This window comes from Octodon degus, unplaced genomic scaffold, assembly GCF_000260255.1.
Source record: "Octodon degus isolate 3935 unplaced genomic scaffold, OctDeg1.0 scaffold00002, whole genome shotgun sequence".
NCBI lineage: Eukaryota > Metazoa > Chordata > Mammalia > Rodentia > Octodontidae > Octodon > Octodon degus.
Genome location: NW_004524578.1, coordinates 26,998,598 through 27,020,817, shown reverse-complemented (window position 1 = coordinate 27,020,817; position 22,220 = coordinate 26,998,598). Strand labels below are relative to the sequence as shown.

At 36.7% G+C, this 22,220-nt stretch overlaps 2 protein-coding genes and 1 pseudogene across 5 annotated transcripts in view; 1 reads left to right on the top strand and 2 right to left on the bottom strand.

The window, feature by feature from the left end:
* Tmem87a (transmembrane protein 87A) overlaps positions 1-15,112 on the bottom strand; it is a 55,551-nt gene extending 40,439 nt beyond the window's left edge. The window contains exons 1-6 of one of the 4 annotated variants that reach the window (XM_023711187.1): positions 14,893-15,112; positions 13,725-13,785; positions 9,549-9,634; positions 4,425-4,538; positions 1,823-1,876; positions 1,701-1,745 (exon numbers count right to left, since the gene is read on the bottom strand). In XM_023711187.1, coding sequence (XP_023566955.1) covers positions 1,701-1,745; positions 1,823-1,876; positions 4,425-4,538; positions 9,549-9,634; positions 13,725-13,785; positions 14,893-15,033 — 501 coding nt within the window. In that variant the 5' untranslated portion in view covers positions 15,034-15,112. The remainder of the gene's footprint in view (positions 1-1,700; positions 1,746-1,822; positions 1,877-4,424; positions 4,539-9,548; positions 9,635-13,724; positions 13,786-14,892) is intronic. The other 3 variants (XM_023711192.1, XM_004623375.2, XM_004623374.3) reach the window with 3 other exon arrangements.
* Positions 5,736-6,074, bottom strand: LOC105741568 (annotated as a pseudogene).
* Positions 15,113-15,280: 168 nt separating the features above from the next.
* Ganc (glucosidase alpha, neutral C) overlaps positions 15,281-22,220 on the top strand; it is a 68,593-nt gene continuing 61,653 nt past the window's right edge. The window contains exons 1-3 of the mRNA XM_004623508.2: positions 15,281-16,103; positions 17,707-17,769; positions 20,510-20,618. Coding sequence (XP_004623565.1) covers positions 16,075-16,103; positions 17,707-17,769; positions 20,510-20,618 — 201 coding nt within the window. The 5' untranslated portion in view covers positions 15,281-16,074. The remainder of the gene's footprint in view (positions 16,104-17,706; positions 17,770-20,509; positions 20,619-22,220) is intronic.

Genomic DNA, 22,220 nt, shown 5'->3' with positions numbered 1-22,220 from the left:
AAAAAAAAAAAAAAAAAAAAAAAAAAAAATCAATCACTGGAGCTGACTAGCAGAATCCTGAGAACCTCCATCCTCAAGTCTTATCTTTATCTGACCTAACTCACACCACTCGCTGAACTAAAGCTGGTTCGCAGAGCATTTGCAAAAAGCACTCAGCAGCAAATGCTATAGATCACAGCAGCCTGATATTAGTAGCTGGAGCTATCAAGAGACTAAATGGAAAAGCTGGAAGAGATGTTTATAGGCACAGTGAAAAGCATTCAAATGACCAAGCATATATGCAGGGACAGGTACACACACCCAGAGCCATGCAGAGCCCAAAAAGACCAGAAAAGGTGCTACACACTCAACTCTGGCCAACCTAACGGCTCTGGGCAAGGAGAAGGAAAAGGCTGAGACAGTGTAGCTAATGGTGAAAGATATCACACATTGGTCATGTAGTGAATGATTCCATTACATAAAAGATTCAGAAAAGAAAAATCAGAGCAATAGAAAGTAGGCTAGTGACCACCACAGGATGGGGGTGGGGAGGTATATGCAAAGTGACTAATAATAGATGTTAGAATCAGCTAGTGGTTGTACAACTTGTGAAAATACTGAAACCTTATTAAACTTTATGCATTAAAAGTGTGAATTTTGGGGGCCAGGGAGATGGCTCAGTAGAATAAGTGCTTCCCTGGCAAGCGCAAGGGTGTGGGTGCAATCCCCGGTTCCACAAAAAAAAAAAAAGTGTGAATTTTTGATACGTATAGTGTCTTAATAAAGTCATATAAAATTAAAGGCTTCAATCTGCTCTGTAACAGATCAGAACCAAAAAATTAATATCTTTGTCTTTTTGAAATAAGGTCTCACTATGCAGTTCAGGCTAGGATTGAACTCACTTTGTAACACAGGCTGACCTTGAACCTGCCATGATTCTCCTGCCTCAGTCTCCCAGTGCTGGTATTCCAGGTATGCACCACCACACCTGGCTCCAACAGATAGCTATCTTACTTCCTCTATAGTTTCAACTTTTTGAAAATGTTTTGAAGAATTAGTTACTATGAACAAGAAAGTGAAGCCTGCATACAACATTTATTTATAAAAATCTAGAGTATATTTATAGCTGTTGGCTTTATTCAACTTCTCAAAATTTCTTCTAGTTATGCTCTTATAAGTAATTTTAGGTGGAGTTTAAAGGTCTTTTTGAATGAGTTTCTTCCCATTTACAAATTTTTTTTTGGTATATTTATTAGGGAAGGGTCTACAGGATACTCAGGGTCTCACTACTAGATCAGATGTAGTGATCTGCCTGTTTATAGCCTCCCAAGAGCTAGAATTACAGGCGTGCGCCACCAAGACTAGTCTCAATTGACATCTCAGCACACCCTGGGGGCAGGGCTGGCACAGCAGGCCCGGGGATCAAACCCCCCAGCCCCTGAGCCTGTTTGCAGGTACTCTAATCCACTGAGCTATTTGGCCAGCCCTCCCATTTACAAATATTTACCACAGAAAAATAATTGCTAACACAATCCAGGGTTCACTGTAGAAAACACAAAGAATAAAAATTATTCATAATGTCATCTATAGACAATTATTACTAACATGTTGTACAGCCTCCAGTCTTACATTTCTTTTTAAATGTTAGCATAATAAAATAACTCAAAACTACCTGAAATTAAAATACTTATTCAATGCCACAAATGCCAAAATACACTTACAGTTCGTTCTCCAGTAATGGTAAGATTTGTTCCATTCTCCTTAGCCTTTAAACATGACAAAAAAGAAAATTAATTCAGAATAATTTATTTTACTCTTAGAAATACATAAGGAAAGTAATTACCTCCTGTCTTTCTCCTACAAGAGGCAGCCGATGCACTGACTCCCCTGAAAAACTCTACAAAACAAACATAAAACTAAATTAAAGATGTATAAATAGTAAAAGCACAGTTCAAAATCCTCAGAAATGGGCCAAGGAGATAGCTCAGTGGCATAAGCACCTGCCTGATAAGTACAAGGTCCCAAGTTCAATCACCAGTACAAAAAAAAACAAAACAAAACACCCAGAACTGGTTAAAGCAAAACATAATCCCATAATAGTTTATAAAGTAATACAGCATCAGCAGAAAAGATTCCCCATTAACCACAAAGTGAGTGAATAAAACTTTAAGAACTTAAAAAAAATTTTTTTTTTACCAGATAAGCCTAACAATATTTATGAACAATAAAAACCTAAGATCATAATATATGCTTAGGATGGAAGACCTTAGAAAATCTCTACTCAAGGGTGCTGGGGAGATGACTCAATAGAATAAGTGCTTCTATGGCAAGCGCAAGGCCCTGAGTTCAATCCCAGTTCTGCTAAAAAAAAGAGAAAATCTCTACTCAAATGGATTTGAGCCTAGCTCTTGACTTGTAAGTCCACTATTCTTCCCATAACACACTGTGTGGTTGTAAAAAAAGTTACACTAACGACTCCTGTTTGCCTTGACTTATTAGGTTATGTAATTCAACTCTCTGTAGACTGCGGGAGAGTAACCCTTACTAATGGGGCAGAGTTTACTATGACTCTGGAAAGATTACAACTGATCTAAAGGAGAGAAGCTCATACAGTAAAACGCAACAGATCACTTTCCATAATCACATCTAATAAAGACCAACCAGTTCTCCTTGCCCATGCATTATTCAAAGAACAAACAGAAACATACAAACTATTCAAAATTGTACTGCTTCTAGTTTTCTTCTTCCACTCTTCTACCATTTTAAAGCTATTTTTTCCTCTCTAATTTCACAAAATCTAAGCTATGACAATAAGCAAACTCGTAACTCAATGATCAATTACTTTATTTGGGGCTGGGGAGACAGCTTGGCAGCCTAAGTGCCTGCCTTGCAAGTGCAAGATCCCAAGGTCAATCCCCAGGACTATGTGTATGATGGTGCATGCCTGTAATCCCAGCACTGGGGAGGCTGAGACAGGGAGATCACTACAATTCTGAACTGCATAGTGAGATCCTGTACCAAAAAATAAGAAAAATAATTTTAAAAAAGGAAAGAAAAAATTTATTTTATTTGGCTAACAATTAACAATTATTTTTAAGATAGATAGATAGATATATATATATATATTACTTATAGTGGTGAACAGAAAACTTAGCTTTCAGGGAACTTCTTGCCACTTCAAAGCAACTTACTGAATATTCCAAAGTGCTTTTTAACCCTATACTGCAGATTGAACCCAGAGACACACATAATGGGCAAGTACTCTACCAAGCTATATCCACAGCTCTTTTTCCTTTTCTCTTTTTCTTTAATTTTACTTTAAGATAAGGTCTTGCTAAGTTGCCCAGGCTGATTTCAAAATTGCAATCCTCTTAACTCAGGCTTCTGAGTAGCTGGGATCAATGTATGCTGCTATGCCCAGGTCCAAAGCAATTTTTAAATACCATAAAGACAAATTAACTATTTCACTACCTATAAAAATCTTTCCATCAAAAAAATTGGTGTTAGATCCTGTTATTGAGAACTAAATTTCATATCAGAAACTATACAAAATTATGTATGCAAGTATTAAAAAATATTCTCTTCTTTTTCCAAAGTAGGTGTGAAATTCAACCCCGAAGCAAGGATATCTTTTTCACTTTAGGTATATAATGGCAAAACCTAAAAACCCTAACTTTTCTAGGGATATACTAGTTAGATGTGACCAAAGAATTCAAAATTTGAGGCACTAAATGTCCATCATCCAAAGAAAGGATAAGTAAATATGATGTATACAAGTAATGGAATATAATTCAGCTTAAATGGAAATAAAATACTATAACATAGCTGAATCTTAAAAACATTAAATAAAATAACTCAATAAAAACTGTGATTCTATGTCTTTAAGGTATCTGAACACTCAAGTGGTTACAAGATACTGACAGTGAATGTGAGTGATTATTTAATAGGTACACAGTTTCAATTTGAGTGATGAAAGCTCTGGACATGGATGGTGGTTATAGCTGCACAACAATGTGAATGTAGTACTTAAATGTCACTGAATTATATGTCAAATTTACATTAAAAGGTTACAGATATTTTATAACAATAAAAAAATTGCTTCTCAGCCTTTTGGCTAAGATCAAGTATATAACAATAAAAAAGCCTGGAGTTTGTTTACACCCAAAGGAAAGAAAGTACATACTCTCTTAATAAGATGAATATGCAAGTGGCTGACTATGCACTTATAAGCATAGAATTCTAACTCATTTCTTCTTAATTAGCAGAGAAATAGATACATGAGAAAATACAAACAATTATATTTTTTAACCTCTTAAATTTTCCTCCAGGGATGGGGAGAAAGCTCAGCGGCATAAGCACCTGCCTGGCAAGTACAACATCATGAATTCAATCCCCAGTACCTTAAAAAAAAAAAAAAAATCCCTCCAAACAATTTCAAAGATTACCTGTGTTTTAAAGAGTTCACTGCAGTTTTGGAACAATTTTGATGAAGTTTGGTATTTACCAGACAAGTCTCTTTTTTCCTTAAGTTTTTCCAAATATGTCTCTACCTCTTCTGCCTGGGAGAAAAAGAAAAATATAAAATATTTTACTTACCAATCCCAGATAAGATATGAAAACACTAGCAAACTAAGCAGTGCTGGTACAAATGTAATTCTGAGTCTGCTATTTCAAAAGTTAATGGCAAAAAAAAAAAAAAAAAAAAAAAGTTAATGGCAGGGCATAATGGTGCATGTCTCTATTCCCAGCTCTTGGGAGGCTGAGGGAAAAGGATTGTTGTGAGTTCAAGACCCGCCTGGGCTACAACGTGAGCTCAAGGCCAGTCTTAGCTGCATAGCAAAAACCTGTCTCAAAAAGACCAACACCAAAAAAATTTTAAAAAAAGACCAACACCAACAACAAAAAGTTAATAGATTTAAGCCATGAGTAGTTGCACAAATCTGCAAATACAGCTACTCAGGAGGCTGGGACAGGAAGACTATAAATTTAAGGCCAGCCTGGGCAACACAGTAAAATTTTTTTTTTTCTGTTTTGTTTTGTTTTTTTTTTTTAAAGCCCACCACATTTCTTGTTTTTAATAGCATTTAGTTACATCATTTATAATGGCATTTGTTTATAAAAGAAATTAAGACTAGTTAGTAACTTAGTTTGGGCTTTCTTTTAAAATTGACAACAGGGGAACTAGTTAAGAGTTCACAAACAATATTTCTGCATGATATGCTGACCCTAAACCCAAAGGATAATACCCCATGTCAATCTTATACAGTACAAATATGAATTTCTTAAGCTAATGATTAACTTTTAAAAATCCTATTTTTTTAAAGTAAATACTAGAAATAGCTCTTGAAAGCTAACTATAGATGGTATTCTCAGCCCAACTTGTTGGGGTGGAGCCTTATTTTATGTGACTATGAAATTTATTTATTTATTTATTTATTTATTTTGTGGTACCAGGGATTGAACTCAGGACCTTGGACTTGCCAGGCAAGTGCTTATTCTACTGAGCTATCTCCCTGGCCCCTGACTATCAAATTTAGAGCTAAAAACCAAATGGTGTCACAAAAAAGTTATAATCATGGGCAGCACAATCAATTCCTCAAACGATGTAGCTTCCAAGCGTCCATCATCCTGATTCCTCTTCTCTTTGCTTTCACTTACATACTTTCTTAAGGAAGCAAAAAATATGTAAATTCACCAAAATTCCAAAAGTCAGTTTGTACAGTGAATGAGAGTAGCTGTGGCCTTTGGAATTGCAGTCACTTCCACCACAGATACTTTCTTTGTTCTGGGTCAAGGCGCGATAAAACAGGAAGAATAAGATTCCCAAATGCAGAGTCTTGAGTTATGAAGTATCCAGACGAATGTGCATGAGCATGTTGCCAAGCTGCCTTCTGCTGGGCTACAATATGCTGCTGCCTGGCATGATCCCAGAAGTCGTTGTTCAGATAGGGCTTGGTGAGAGCAATGCTAGCTCCTGGATGATTTGCAGAAGACTGGTTCTGCATAAGTAATTTTCTGTTTTCTTTGTCCAGCTCTGCTAAGATTGCAACTCTATTTTTGTTTTGAAAATCTTGTCCTGAAGAGTTTGCTGACATCTTATTTTGCTTCAGTTGTGCTCTGTAGCAACTGATCAGCTCTTTACCATTACCTAGGATGCGAGGGCACCCTGGGGTCTCACTGGAGAACCCAGACTGTCCAGGCAGCTGCATTATAGCACAGGTAAAAGCAACGCCACTGCTGCACTACCACCTTCCCACCTTGCTGTGCTTCCGACTCCTAACACACACACACAGTAAAAAGGAGTGGGGATATGGCTCCTTGCTTCCTAGGTTCAATTACCAGCACCATAAAAAAAAATAATAATAAAAACAATCAGAAAAAGGTTATAATCATATCTAACACTTAACATTAGTAAAACTAAATTGCAGAAGTTTTGTCTTTAGCTCATAAAGGACAGTAATTCCAGGAACACTGGGAGACTGGCAGAGACCAGAAGGTTTTGGTCACATGAAAACAGTTAAAAGGTACCTGTCATACTCACAGGCTTCAACACTGCATGGTTTCTCTTATACAAGATGCCTGGGGTATATATAAACTAAAGCACAAAATAAAAGATGATAGAAAAAGGGGCAGATATTCTGCAAATGAGAAACAAAACAAGAAATAGAGGGAAAAGGAGGTGGGAAGTAAAAAGAACTAAGATGTGTTATATAGGTATCAACTGCACGATGAATGTCATTATGTACTACAAACACATACTAATAAAAGTTACCTAACCTACACCAACAGAAAGATATTTGTGTTCATAATTTAAGACAGTACAAAACTGTTGCAAGCCATTCATAGCACAAAACCTGATTTCTGTGACTTCTATCTGTTCTGAGATTTTTCTGATACCTACATCTCTGATCTTACCCTCATTAGAAAAAACTCCAGTCCTACATCCCACTTTCTGTGCATCACCTCCACACTTTATCCTGCACCCAAAATAACTTCCTACAAAGAGAGGATCTGCTAAGTGCTTGACCTAGTTTCAAATGGCATGAACCCTTTACTATACATTCAACTGGTAAACAAGTGAAAAAGATCAAGGATACCTCAAACCATATTGATTTCTAAATTTTTCAGTCTTTTTCATTTTTACCATATTGATCGAACACAATGTTTATAACAAAAGCAAATGAAAAATATCTATATTTTTAAAAATGAAAAAACCTAAGCAGAAAGTCAAAATGTTTACTTTGAGTTTTCTTTCTTTTTTTTTTTTTTTTTTTTTTTTGAGGTTTAAACTTCTAGGTCCACTCCTTATTAGCAGTGACACTTTAAGATGACAAAACACATGTTTATTTTGGAGACATTTTTTTGAGTTTTTTTCTTTAAAGACCAAATTATATTTTAAAGAAATTTCAATAGGAAAAATTGGGAGGAAGGGGGATGACACAAATGGTAAATACCAGGTTGGAAACAGAATGAAAAAAAAAGCCTAATTCAAGTATTACACACTAGAGCAACTCTCAAAGGATGGTCTTTCATAAAATGCAAAAGGTCAAAACTATCTGCCTTGCAATGACGGCACCACAGTGAATAAAATCATTGCCCCTTATGAGGAACAAGCCAGGGATATAGCTGAGCAGCACAAGCACCTGCCTGGCAAGCACAAGGTCCTGAGTTCGATCCCTAGTACCACAAAAAAAAAACAAAACCTTATGAGGAATTAAGGGGGTGGCAAGAAACCAAACTAGTAGTTCTATTCCTCAAGTTATAAGCTCAGAGGGGGAGAAAATCAGTTTTATAATAGAATATCCTTGGTGAAATGGCAAAAATTAGTAATGGTATTAAAATCTAGATATGTAGCAATGCCACTTTTAGTAATCTTACATGGCAAAATGGGACTTAGCAACTGTTTTGTTGCATAACTAAACTAGCCACTTTGTTTTATTTGAAAGAATGACACACTGAAGTTATCAGACTTGGTTATTCCCCTGAAATTGAGCTGCAACTTCAAGGATGAAAACAGGTACAACACTACAGTAACCTATGATAAAATCTGAGTCGTCAAGCAAAAACTGGAATTTTGGAGAACTTTTATGTCATTGACTAAATGGCTTTTAACACTCAAGAAACTACCAATGAGATAGTGAGGAGAATAAAGTGGGAGTTTTAAACATAATTTAGATTTTAATGCAAAATAACTAATATTTTAAAGATTTATATAATGATGCCAACAAATGTTTTTCTAAATGATCAATGAATGCTATAAAAATCATGTAGCTAAATGACTCATTCAAAGTTCAAGACATGTCAGTGCATTTTATATTACAGAATGGTAAAGTTTATTAATATGACTTTAGATTCTGTAGTTCGTCTAGTTACCCTAAACAAACCTGAAAACATGATACTCTATATTTCAACCTTTAAGAAATTACCACTTCTTGAGTTTTGATATAGAAACAAAGAATATCTCCCAATTACCTGAAAAGATAATTAAAGTACCATTTCTTTTTGTAACTGTACAACAGCATGAAGTCAAATTTTTAACATAAACTTTAACCAAAACAATGTTATCGGGCTGGGGAGATGGCTCAGTAGACTAAGCGCTTGCCTGGCAAGCGCAAGGGCCTAAGTTCAAACCCCAGTTCTGCAAAAATAAATAAATACATAAATAAAACCAAAAAAACAATGCTATCACAACAGACTGAGTAAAAAATGATTTACTATAAGAACCTGTTTTATTATGCCACATCATAGAGACCTACAAAAGTTTAAAACATTACCTTTCTATGTCTTTTAAACAAATTTTCATTTATATATATCTATATTAATATGTAATGAACTTATTAGTGCTACTTTCAAATATGCACCCCCCTTTTAATTTCTAAAAGAGAAACCCACATGAAGAAATGCTTTTTGGAAGGGAATGAGTTCAATCCCTGGTTCCACAAAAAAAAAAAAATGCTTTTTGGGAATCTAAAGTAATTTTTTTTTTTTGTGGTACTGGGACTCAAACTCAGAACCTTGCCCCTGTCAGGCACACTTAAGCCGCTGAGCTATCTCTCTGGCCCCAACTACTTTTTAAGAATGTAAAAGTTATGTCAGTTGTGGTGGTACACACCTATAATCCCAGCATAGAGGCTGAGGCAGGAGGACTACCACAGAGTTTGAGGCCTGCCTGGGCTACACAGTGACTTCAAGATTAGCCTCAAATGCACAGTGTAACCCTGCCTCAAAAAAAGAAACAGTTCTGAGATCAAGTTTGAGAAACAGAGACACAGACTGCAAGCTGAGACACACAGGATGTAGAGTTTTGCTCGTCTGTAACTATATAATACCCTTTCCTCTATAAAGAGATTGGGACCAGACGATCTATAAGGTCCACACAGTCTGTAGGATTTTATTGTTGTTTTAACTGTTGAGACAGTCTCACTACATAGTTCAGGTTGATCTTGACCTCACTACATAGTCCAGGAAAACCTCAAACTCAAGGCAACCCTCCAGCTTCAGCCTCCTGAATACTGGGACCACAGGATGCAATACCAGGCCCAGTAAGTCTGAAGTTTTATGTTCCTTACCTTAAAATTGTAGATTTCATTATAACAGTCAGCACTTTTCAGAAACCAAGTTATATTCAAAGACTGATCACAAGGTTCTCCATCAACTACAAAAGAAATCATTGTGAATAAAGATTACCAAACAAAGCATTTTTTCTTAGGAGCAGTTCCCTATTAGACTTTTTTTTTTTTTTTTTTTTTTTGGCAGAACCGGGGATTGAACTCAAGCTCTTACACTTGCCAGGCAAGCACTTAATCTACTGAGCTATCTCCCCAGCTCCCTACTAGACTTTATCCTAGTTATTTTCTAACCTAAGATACTGAAAGACCCTCCTTTATCCAAACATAAGGAAAGTAATATTTTTCAGATAAAAGTATTGTTCATGGAGTAGCAAAGCAGTTCTACTTCTGCCTTACAACTTCAATGTTTAGATCTCCATTAGGAACAGCCTTGAAGTAATAAATCAGTCTAAATTAAAAGCAGTCTTATACTATTCAATACTTATTGAGCACAGCATAAAGATACAACAGCACAGAGTTGGACCAAAGAGGGAAATGGGGAGGAACAAATTATTAAAGTTCTGTTAAAAGGCTACTCTCCAATTGAAAAGAAAGACCACAAATATCAGGAATGTCACAAGGCAAAATTCATGGTGGTACAAATAATACTTCCACTGAGGTAAAAATCCAGAGTTTGATCTTGAATGACATCTAGATAGAGCAATGAACAAAATAGCCAACATGGCTAAGTAAGGTAGAAATAACAAAACCAAAGAGAAAGAAAATCAGACTTTTCAAAGTTTACCTTAAGAAAAGCCTTATAAAAGTGTGAAAGCTGCACATAACTCTTTAAAGTATAGACTGGAACACAATAGCCTAATGGATCAAGGCATTAGGCAGGGGTGTGGGGTGTAGGTCAGTGGTAGAGGCTTGCCCAGCATGTGTGCAGCCCTGGATTCAATCCCTAGCACTGGAAGAAATTTTAGAAGACATTAGTTTGAAAACTTGAGAATGTAAATCTGACTACTGACTGGTTGTCTTAGCTGGAGAAAATCAGCATTCATTTTCTTATCCATTCAAACTGTAGAAGGGAGAACATACGAAAGACTCCCTATCTCATGCAAATGTAACATAAGTAACCCTGACTGAACTTAGGTATCTACTTTGGTTTCACAGCAAAAGAAGCAATCCAATTATAAGCTTCCCCTTTTCTTGGTTTAAATTGTTTTTTCAAACTATTTTTATTTATTTTGGCTTTCTGAGATAGTTCAGGTTGGCCTTGAGCTCAGCAATTCTCCTGATTCAGCCTCCTGAGTACAAAAATTACAAGAAAATGCCACCAGGAAAAAAAAAAAAAAAAAAAAATGCCACCAGGCCCAGCTTTCAAGCTAATTTTTAAATGACTAACGCATTTTCACAGGACTGCCAGAATATGAAAAATTATGACCTCTTTTGTAGAATTTATGGAGATTATATATGATACTACAATCTGATTATATACTACCAGGAAGAAATCATAGAGAGATAAAGCTAATTATATGTCAAGAGCATCCCCTCAACAAAAGATACACAAAGGAATTTAGCTACAAAAATATTGTTTACTAGTTAATTTAGTTTATCTTAGTTAAAAGATAACTAAGACAAAGTTAAGAACTTTGAATGGAAGTCCTCAAGAGACAATGTTTGTTCCTGCCTATGCTCACAAGCTGTATACACTATACCCACAAAAGCATAAAATCAGAACACGTAAATAAGAGCACACACACAACAAAGATAAAAATGTAAATTTTAAGGAGCCTCAAATCCTCCAAAAACAATAAAATGTGTTGCATATAAAAATATGCAATCTGTTTAACTGCGTAAAATACCACTAGAAAGACAAGTTAGAAAGACTACCCATAATAAAAAAGAACAGGCTGTTGGAAGTTCCCATCATTAAGTAACTACTCTTACCCAGTAAACCAATTTCACAAGAAAGGCTAATGTGTCATAGAAGACTGTTTAATCAGTTAGATTATATTTTCATGGATGTAGAAATTCTACTGGCTCCTTAAACCTCATTACAAATGCAAGATTAATGAAAAAAATTTTTCTATAAATATAGTACCCAGGGCCAGGGAGATAGTTCAGTGGCTTAGGTGCCTGTTGGGCAAACACAAGGTCCTGAGTTTGATCCCCCATACCAAAAAAATAAAATAAAATACCCAAACCAGGCATGGTAGCACATGCCTATAGTCCCTGATCTTAGGCGGCTGAGGCAGGAAGATCGTAGCAAATTCGAAGCCAGCTTGGGCTACACAGTAAGTTCAAGGTCAGCCTGAACTACTTAAGTAAGACTCTCCAAAACAAAAAAAAAGGCTAAAAAAAAAAAAAAAAAAAAAAAAAAAAAAAGCCCACCACAGGTATTTAACCACTATTTACTAAACAAATAAAAGAAGAAGGTCTTTCCACTATGATTTATAACTGTGCACTTTCAAGGAGAGAGGTATGTTTAGAAGCACACATCAGTGATCTGGATTTTTATCCTTCATTTCAACACAGAGCTTCCCATAACCATTTCCTGTATTAAATAAGGCCAGTTTCAAAACTAGAAGCTCTAAAAAAAATAAACAATGGGATAAAAAATAAACAATGGGACAGCTTATATTGTGCCACTAGACAAACTGATTTATTCCTATATAATTCCAATTTCCTGGTAACATCCTTAAACTTCAGTGGGGTGAAATACTCCTTTGGTAAATAAAACATCTACTGAATATATTTGTTCTGACTCAATGGTCTAACAGTTAGGGCATGTTCTCAATAAGCAGCTAACAACCATTCAAGAATTAAAATCAGTGGTACCTATTACAACCCAGAAGAGATTAAAACACCATTCTGATAATTAATCAATGCACTAAATGTAATTCAACCATAACATGACTAAACACATAATTAATGTATATAAATATGGTGTGTATATAGATCCCAACGAAAAAATTTATACACACTCCAGGAAAACAAAAATAGTATGATGTTTTTTCCATGATATGGGAGTTGATATCAAAGAAAACTCCAGACTGCCAGCCCTTAAAGAAAATTTTTTTCATTAATTGTTTTTATTTGCAGGAGTTGAAACAAATTTTAAGAGTGTTTTTCTTTTACTCTTCAATATGAATCAGTCAGGTAAAACCAACTTAACTATAGAAATGTAGCAAAATGAGGGGAAAGCACAACCCAAGAAGCAAAGGCTAGGGGGAAGAGGTTATAGTCCACATAGAAATTGAAATGGCATGCTGAGCAATCTTGATGACAAAGCCTACACAAGCAACAGTTCCCCATACTAACAAATGTCTAGATGCTAATGGCCACACCACTTTGAGCCCTTCTTGTATTGTAGAGGTCAAAAGTAATGTGAATTAATCTCATGTCTCAAATTTGGCATTAAAATATTTATACAAGTTTTTCTTTTCCTGATGTACATGTTTTTTGGTGGACTCTGTTATGGCTTGTGTTTAGATGTCCTCTCAAAGCCTCATGCTGTTACAGGTGGAGCTTTTGCAGAGGTGGGTGGATCCAGAGTGGGTGACACTGAAAATGATTTATGGTGCTGTGGTAGGATCAAAGGCATTAGTATTAAGGATGTGAGTGCTACCCACTATAAGAAGCCTGGACAAGATATAAGGGATAGAAAAAGCTGTGGTCATCCACTGCTGCCTTGCTACCTTCTGCCTGCCATGAACTATTTCTTCTCTATGATGCCATCCTACCTTGGGGCCAAATGATTATGGATTGAAACTTCCACAAACTGTGAGCTAAATAAACCTTTTCTCTTTTAACTTTGAGTGGTGGGCATTTTGTCTCAACAATGAAAAAAGTAAGACACTATATGCACATACACTATACAGTATTATATTTTCAACACACAATAAACTATATAAAGGAAGTATATTATGTCTAGTACATGTAATGTATACAAAATTAATATATTCTAGATTATCTACAGTGTGTACATATGTAATGGACAGCAAACTAAAAAGGGAAGAAAATAAAATTCATACAAGTATTCTATTTATCAATGAAAGGGTCTGAGGTTTAATAAATGTTTATACCTAGATGATGCTGGATGACAAGATTATCTGAGTTAGTAAACAGATAATTAAGAAATGTATAACTTTATAAAACTCGAATAAAAACTATACAAATTCAAAAACTCACATTTCAAAAAGATAGTGGTATTTTTGAAGAGGATCTTTCCAAAACTAAAATAATTTTTTCCCTGCAAAGATAAACACAGGAAAGATAATTAACATGAGCTTGCTTCAATTTCCAACACAGAATCACTACCTAAATTCATACAATACTTAAATGGGTTTTCTAACAATATGAACATCTCTCCGTTTAGTGGAATTCTACATCCAAACTCCAAGATTTGCCCAAAATAAACAATCATTTTCATACATGCCTATTCTGAGCTTTACTCTAAAACTAAAAAGGCTTAAATTTTATTTTTTATTTATTTTTTGGTGCCAGGAAACAAACCCAGGGCCAGGCAAGAGCTGTGCTGCTGAGCTATATCCTCCGCCCTGGACTTAACTATTAAGCCTTGTAGTAACAAATAAATACTTAAAACTGAGAAACTTAAGTTCTTCAAGCTAAAGCTTGCCATATAAATTTACAACCAGTAAGCAGAGGGAATGAAACAAAAATACCAACATGGTTACACTTCCTATCTGCATCTGGTTTTTATCCGAAAACAGGAATAGTTTACTCAAATGAGTTTTAAAAAGTGAGAGATCAAACTTTACATTACAGAATTGTTTCTTCCATGTTAATCATTCCCGTGGTAAAATGTATTTTCCTTATGCTTCCTAATACCCACACAAGCAAGTCTTAGAACAATCATTTCAAAGTTTAGCCGAAATCAAACCATCTCGAAAGTAAAAGTATCCAGAAACAAATGAAATTGCAGAGTGAAAAAGGGGGAAATAAACTATTTACACAGCCCCCGTCCAACCTAGGGTCACTGGGTTCTGTGACAATTCGTCTTAAAAACAAGCCATTATCTCTAGCAGCACATCTAGTTTAAATCTATCTGTACTCTCAAGTCAGGCACTGAAAGTTCCCATAACTTTCCTGATGAAAAACCGCTCCACAGCTCCTTTCCGCGGCAGAAGTGGCCGGGACATTCCTCCCAGCTACCCACCACCAGCGCGACATTCTGCTTCAGGGCTTCAGGGAGGTGGGGCTCAGTCTAGCCGCTCACACACAGTCCCGGAATCCCACCCTCTTTGGAAGCGACTTCTGCTGAACCTTCATGGACCCCTTGGAGCGCCGTAGCCCCACTTTCCGCTTCTCCCGACCCGCTCGCTGCTGTGACACTCACCGACGGTATTGGAACGTGCCACTTGGATCGGTCAGCAGCAGCCACGACTGACGGTTTTTCTTTAGAAGAAAACAAGCGGAATGGATCAGTCCCCAGAAGCAGAATGACAGGCAATAGCTGAAGCCTCACAGCCGACGCCATCTTCAACAGACTCGGCGTGCCCACGGAAAGCACTTCACCTCTTCCGTTTCGTCCGGCCGCTTCCGGCCCTGCGCTGAGGGCGGATCATCCGGGTCCTCAAACTTCTCCGGGCAGGTTTGTTTTGCTTCCCTCCCACAATCCTCCGGGCTCCGCGCGAGACTTTTAACCTACTGCGCAGGCGTCATCCTGTCAACTTGGTCTGCAAGGTTAGGATGATCTCCGGATGCCAGTGCAGCCTCAAGTTTTTCATCTGCCTCCTGTTCCTTAAAAAGTTTGGGGACCAGGGTACCGCTTAGGGCAACGTTCGCCCCTCTCCTCCGGCTTGCCTCAGCTCCTCACCCCTTCCAGGTCAGAGTCGGACGCCCGGGATCAGAAGTCACTGCTAGAGAAGCAGTGACTCTGGCTGCCCGGTGGGCGTCCAGTAGTGAGGTGTCCGGTTGGGGAACTATTTAAAGCAGAAGCCAGAGTTTGACAGTGTGGAACTAGAAACGACTCTCTAGACTGGAAGGTGTTAACAGATAACCTTCAAAGACCCCTTCTCAACCTGAATAGTAGGAAGCTGAGGAGCATTGGCCCTTGACATCTCTAGCAATTCCTCAGGCCGGCACTTCCCACTCAAAACTAAACACGTCCTGTGGCGGCGTGGCCTGCGGGACATAACCCAGGGAGGCACTCCACTCGGGGAGGCAGCCTCGGTGCGTCCTGACGCTCAGCTCTCGCCTTTTCCCTTCTAGGGTTTATCACGTCTGCGCTTACTTTGCTCCAGGGATTCATAATAAAAGCACTGTCTACATCTTCCACCCATACTCAGAAAATTTTACCAACTATAATCCTGTAGAAACGCTAGTGTGAACCAGAAAGAAAAAAAAAAGAGTAAAGCTTGTTACTTTATATGGAACCAGAGAGGACTCTGTTTCCCAGAAATATGACAAAGGTAAAATGCTGATCATAATTTAGGGAAACAGCTCCGTGGATTTAAAAAAAAGATTGTCAGAGTCCTTGTCCTGCGAGCTGGGAGCCAGAAGGAGTGACAAGGAAGCCATGGAAGTGCCAGGGAAAGAGGAAATCAGGTAAAGACCGAGTGCTGGGACCCAAATGATCTGAGGACAGAACTGAAAACAATCTTCTTCCTTGAGTTTCATTGATTTTCTCCCCTTCCCCCTGATTCTGGGAATCGAACTCAGGGATGCTGTATAGCTTAAGTTACGTCTGCATCCCTATTTACTTATAGAAATGATCTTGCTAAATTTTCTAGGCTGGCCTGGAACTTGAGTGCTTCCTTCCTCCCCCTCTGAAATAGCTGGAATTAACCATGTGCTACCACCCTGGCTCATTTTTGTTTTGGTTTTTCTCTTTTGTTTTGTTTTTGAAACAGGGACTCGCTATATAGTCCAGGATGGACTCCAACTTGCAGCAACCCTCCTGTCTCAGTCTCCTGAGTACTGGGATTACAAGTGACACCTTGCCTGGAGAGTTGTTTGGATTTTGTTATTACTGTCATTGCTTATTTTTATTGTGTTTCCTATTTGAATATTTAATATTTGTGCATTGTATTGTTTTTTACTCTTCTGCAGAGTAGTTAGTATGAATAGCTATCCTCTCAAAAAATTCTTTTGGGATTGTAAGTAGCACTGACAATGGCCATGACTCTAAGGTGAATTCCAGCATGTGGCTTTCCAAGTTCAGCTACTTCATTTCAGAGCTCAGTTCCAAAATTGGAAAAAGGATACTGCAAGGTTGTCTAATCTTTGCACACTTGATTGAAAGAAACAGTGGTAAAAACTGAGCCCATTGAAGCTTTAATTACTTTCATGATAAAGTTATTTTAGGATAACCAACTGTATCTCTCCGGGCTTGTTTTTGTGTATCAAAATTTGTATCCAGTCATAGCTTCCTACAAAATAATGATCATGCAGACTACAGATGTATTCAGTCATACCTATGTGTGAAAGCCAATGTGGTTTTTTAAAATTTTCCTTAGGGACTAGTTGTTTTAGTCATATGGAGGCTAATTTGAATACATATATTCAAAGAGCAATGTACACCTTGTTTGAGTTTTATTCCAGAAACATTTCTGAAAACTTGTTTTTAAAAAACATTGACTTCTAAATTGTCAGTGTTATTGAAAAAAAAGCAAAAGATCTTCTGCACTGGTTAACTCTTGTTCTAGCACCTTACATGTAACTTTCAAAGTATTCATCAGCTAATATTGGCTGGTTGCTGGCTAGGCTCCCAACGAATGTATGTTCTGAAAAATATGTTTTCCACTAAAATGGTGAGTAGGTTGTTGGGGTTTGGTTTAGGTTTATTTGGGATAGTCCCTTGTTCTTTGCTGTTTCATTTATTACTGTTGCAATCATTGTAAAAAGGACATTTCTTCATAAGTAACAGTACTCTTTCTACCCTCTTGGAGTAATCCTAGGACTTGATATTTTTAAGGGAGGGTATCAAAATACTCACTATGCAGTTCAGGCTGGCCTTGAGCTTACTTTGTAGCCCAGGCTCTACAAGCTTATTTTGTATGTAAAATTGCATTCACGAACTCTGTGTTATATATATAGTACCAGGAATTGAACAGTTGAACTCAGGACCTTGCGCTTGCCAGGCAGGCACTGTGCCACTGAGCTATATTCCTGATTCCTAAAGAATGTCTCTTAAAATCTCTTTATTTAGTGTTGAAGATGAAGCTGTGGATAAAAGCATTTTCAGAGACTGCAGCAAGATTGCTTTCTACAGGTATGGAAACTAAACATATCAAACAGATCAAAACATTTCTGACTATATTTAAAAATTAATGGTATTAAATTTTTGAAAACTAGACAGACTTTCTAAGGAAAAGGGCAGTTAGGAAATATGATTGTCTATTTGCCATTCCAGTATTCATCTTATGTTTTACTCTTAGTACTTCTTTGCTATCAGAAAAACTTTTTCTTAGTTCAATTGTTTTGAAACGTTTAATTTTTAATTAATTAGTATTTAATTTTCTGAAAATTACTTAATCTTAACTTTTGTTCTAAGATTTATACTGTATCTTTGACTTACAATTTATTTAAAAGACATCATATGGTATATTCTCCTAGTATTAGAAACTTTAAAAAGTAAAAATATAAAAATAAAAATAAACACTATTAGTACAAACCTTTTTTCTCATTGAACTAAGAGAAACTAGCTGTATATCTATCCTAACTATTTTGTATATTTCACTACAAAATAGTCCTTCATTTATATCCCCACTTTTTGTTTTGTTTTGTCAGAGATGGGTGTTCCATTGCCATTCAAATATTGTAGGTGCGTGAATTCAGCAAAATAACCCAATATAGTCCAGTAGTCCATAATAGTAGTGGTTATCAGTGCTAAGACTTTTAAATTTTGCATTCATGATTGTTATTGATTCATATTTTTATTGCGTGATCGCATACTATTTAGGGATATAGAAAAAATTAGAATCAGAGCAATTGCATACTGTTATTTATGTGTGACCAGGAGCAAAACTATGCTTTTTCCAACTAGAACCCATAAATAAATAAATAAATACCATATAATACAAAAAAAGAAAGAAATTTAATGATTAAGGAAATTGTCAGCTAGGAGGCTCACTTTTTAACCTTACATACTTATTACTATGTGATTTAATTTTTTAGGGCTGGGGAGATAGTTCAGCAGCTTAAGTGCCTTACTGGCAAGCACAAAGTCCTAAGTTTGATCCCTGGTGCCAAAAAAAAAAAAAACACAACACCTTAATGAATATGTTTTATTTACCAAAACATTTTAAACTAATTTTTGAATTCCGTATATTTGAATAGATAACAGATTTACATAGTTCAAAAATAATTTTAAGAGACATTAAAAAGATTAGTCTCATCTCATTCCCTTCAATCCAATTCCTCAACTTGTTCCTGCACTTGTAAGGAACAAGTATTAACTAATTTATTCTGCCAGCATTTCTTTTTTTTAAATTAATTTTATTGAGAAAGAAGTAGCAATGAGACAGTTTCAAAACAGTTTAGTAGGACAATTACAATAATTTATACTTTTTTTTTTGCGGAACCGGGAATTGAACTCAGGCCCTTGCGCTTGCCAAGGAAGCACTTATTCCACTGAGCCATCTCCCTGGCCCCCTGTACATTACATATTGTTGTCTTCATAGTGGATACTCAAAAGAGAGCTGAATTGAATTTTTTTTTTGCAGTACTGGGAATGGAATTTAGAACCTTGCACTTGCCAGGCAGGCATTTATGCCACTGAACTATCTCCCTAGTCCTAGCATTTCTTTTTTTAAAATACATATTTTTTATATCATCTCCTTTCTTATAGCTTTCCTTTTGGGGAGCAGTGTCAGAAATTGATCTGAGGACCTCACACTTGCCAGACATGTGCTGCACCACTGAGCTAAGCCTCTGGCCCCCTAAATAGCTTTTTGTATACTATGTTCTATACATGAGGGATTTTTTTCTGCTTTGTTGCCTTCTAAAAAGCATTGTATCTGAGTACTCTCTGCCATTTTTGTAGCTGAATAGTATTCTGTTTGATGGATTAATATAATTTATTCTGTCTCTCTGGCTAGATCCTTGGATTATTTTTAATCTTCTGCTAGAATAGCAAGGTAATAATGAAGAACTGCGTATGTCATTTCCTACACCTGTAGATGTATTTATAAGCTAGATTTCTGGGACTGTTATTACTGGATCAAAGACAAAATGTAGAGCCAGGCAGAAGGCTGAGGGAGGAGGATCTCCAAGAGTTCAAGGCCAGCCTAAACTGCATAGAGAGACCCTCTCTCAAAAAAAAAAAAAAAAAAAAAAAAATAAGAAAGAACATCTTTTTAAAATGTCTGGGGCCGAGGAGATGGCTCAATAGAATAAGCGCTTCCCTGGCAAGCGCAAGGGCCTGAGTTCAATCCCCGGTTCCGCCAAAAAAAAATAAATAAATAAAATGTCTGCTTGTCTTTGATCCTAAAGTTGAAATAATCAAAAATTGATTATATATTTGATTTCATGTATTTTAACTTCCCTATTTATTCTCTGCTCTATAAGAAGAAAAGCTTATTATTTCAATTCAATACCAATACCTTAGAGAGAAGTTTATAGTGAATGCCTGGTGACCTTGTAAAACAACTATATTATACTGGACTTTCACTGTGAAATCTATTGAGTTACTACTAAAGTGTCCATTTAATGAAAGGAGGAAGAAAAACAAGTTCATGAATGTCATCTTTGAAAACTACTCCACCTTCTCAGTAAAGCAGAGAGGTTTCCATCCTTGAGCAGTGTTATATTCTAATTTTTCATTTGTTATTAGTTCTAATTTTATTAGAACTGTAATAATGTAGTAATCTTAGTACTTTATGAGAGTATAATCTATGCCCGGTTCATATTTATTGTAGTGAATTTTAATGACTTCCACATAATAATAGTCTATTGGATGCTGCTGACAGTGACAAATGCTCCTCGCATATGTATATGCTTCTCGTCCACAGGCGTCAGAAACAGCAGCTCTCCAAGAATTTCACCTATCGAGCATTATTAGACTCAGTCACAACAGACAGAGAGAGCACCAGTTTCCAAATCATCAATGAAGCAACTAAAGTAAGATAGAAGATATTTCTAACATACCTTAACCTTTCAGAGTACTTTTTTCTGTATTAATTGGAGTTGAATGATGTAAATTTAATAGCTAATTAAAACTGTATGGTTCAATTCAAATTGTGCTAGAGGGAATGTCATCTTTTTTATACCTATTTAACAATACTTTAATAATAATATGAATATTAGGGCTGGCCAGATAGCTCAGTGGATTAAAGTGCCTGCTTAGGCAAGTGCAGGGACTGCGGTTCGATCCCTGGCATGCTGTGCTGGCACCGCCCCCAGGGTGCGCTGAGACAGTGATTGAGACTGGATGTGGTGGTGCACACCTGTGTAATCCCAGTGCTTGGGAGGCTGAAAACAGGAGCAGCACTACTATGAGTCCAATCTGTGTAGTGAGACCCTGTAGACCCTGTACTAAATACATAAAATAATAACAATAATAATATATTAATATAGAAATTGCCCATGTATCAGATGTGTTTCTAGTTGATTTACAATGTTATTTCCTTTTAATTAGCTTTCATAATACACCAAGAGGTACATTGTATTATTCTCAATTACCAGATATGGAAAGTGAAATCTAGAAAGTTACTGGCTAAAGTTACACAACTAGTAACCACAGTATCCTCCTGTATCTGTCAGACTGCATCAAACACCCATGTACTTTCTACCACTTTACAATATACGGTTGCACCATGCAGCATGAGTAAGGAACAGAAGATTCAGTAACTGTTCAGACTTCACAATGTGGGTGGTAAAAGAACAGATAAATGGACTGTGCAGTAAAAAACCTAAGTCACAGGTATTCCATCTCCTGAGTTGCTTTACTAAAAGATCCTTATGATTATTATGTTCCAAAAGGGCCACAGTACCATGTCTTAAGTACTTCTTCCTCTCCTGTCAGTTTTTCATACTACTTCAGATGAGCCACAAAGATGAGCCAATCATAAAGGAAGTGTTGTGAGCTATGCTGAGAAGTATGGCTGTGCGCAATTACCTGATACTTTCAACCTGACCTTCACTTCCAGGTCCTTACCCATTTTCTAAAGAGATTTAAGCCTGTGGGGGCCCCTCAGAGCAATATGAATTAACTGATAATTCTTGTAATTGAAACATAGTTATGGTTATGTGGTCTGGGTTTCCTAACAGTTTAGATAATAACTCAGCCAACTCACTAACACATCTCAGTTCTGAGATCCTAACTTTCATCTGAAAGCTGTAGCTCCCAACCTATAATGCTCTACTTAGTAATCTCATCAGAGAATTCTCTGTAACATTTGGAAGACTTTTAATTTAGAAACTATTTAGGATCAGCAGAAGCACATGGCTTTTGGAAATGCAGTGAACCCACCAGAGGGTTTTCAGGAGACTTTATTTCTGCCACCAGACATCAGAAACCTTCTTGCCTTGTTTTTCTGGTCATTTTATTGTTTTTCTTCTTGTTTCTGTGGTGCATAGCCCTAGAGACTTGTAGTGTTTGTGGCCAGGATAAGAATCTTCATCTGGGGGCTGGAGAGATGGCTCAGTGGTCTAAAGCACCTACTTAGAACAAGCTTAGCAAAAGCATCAGGAACCGCGGTTCAATCCCCCAGCACCACATGC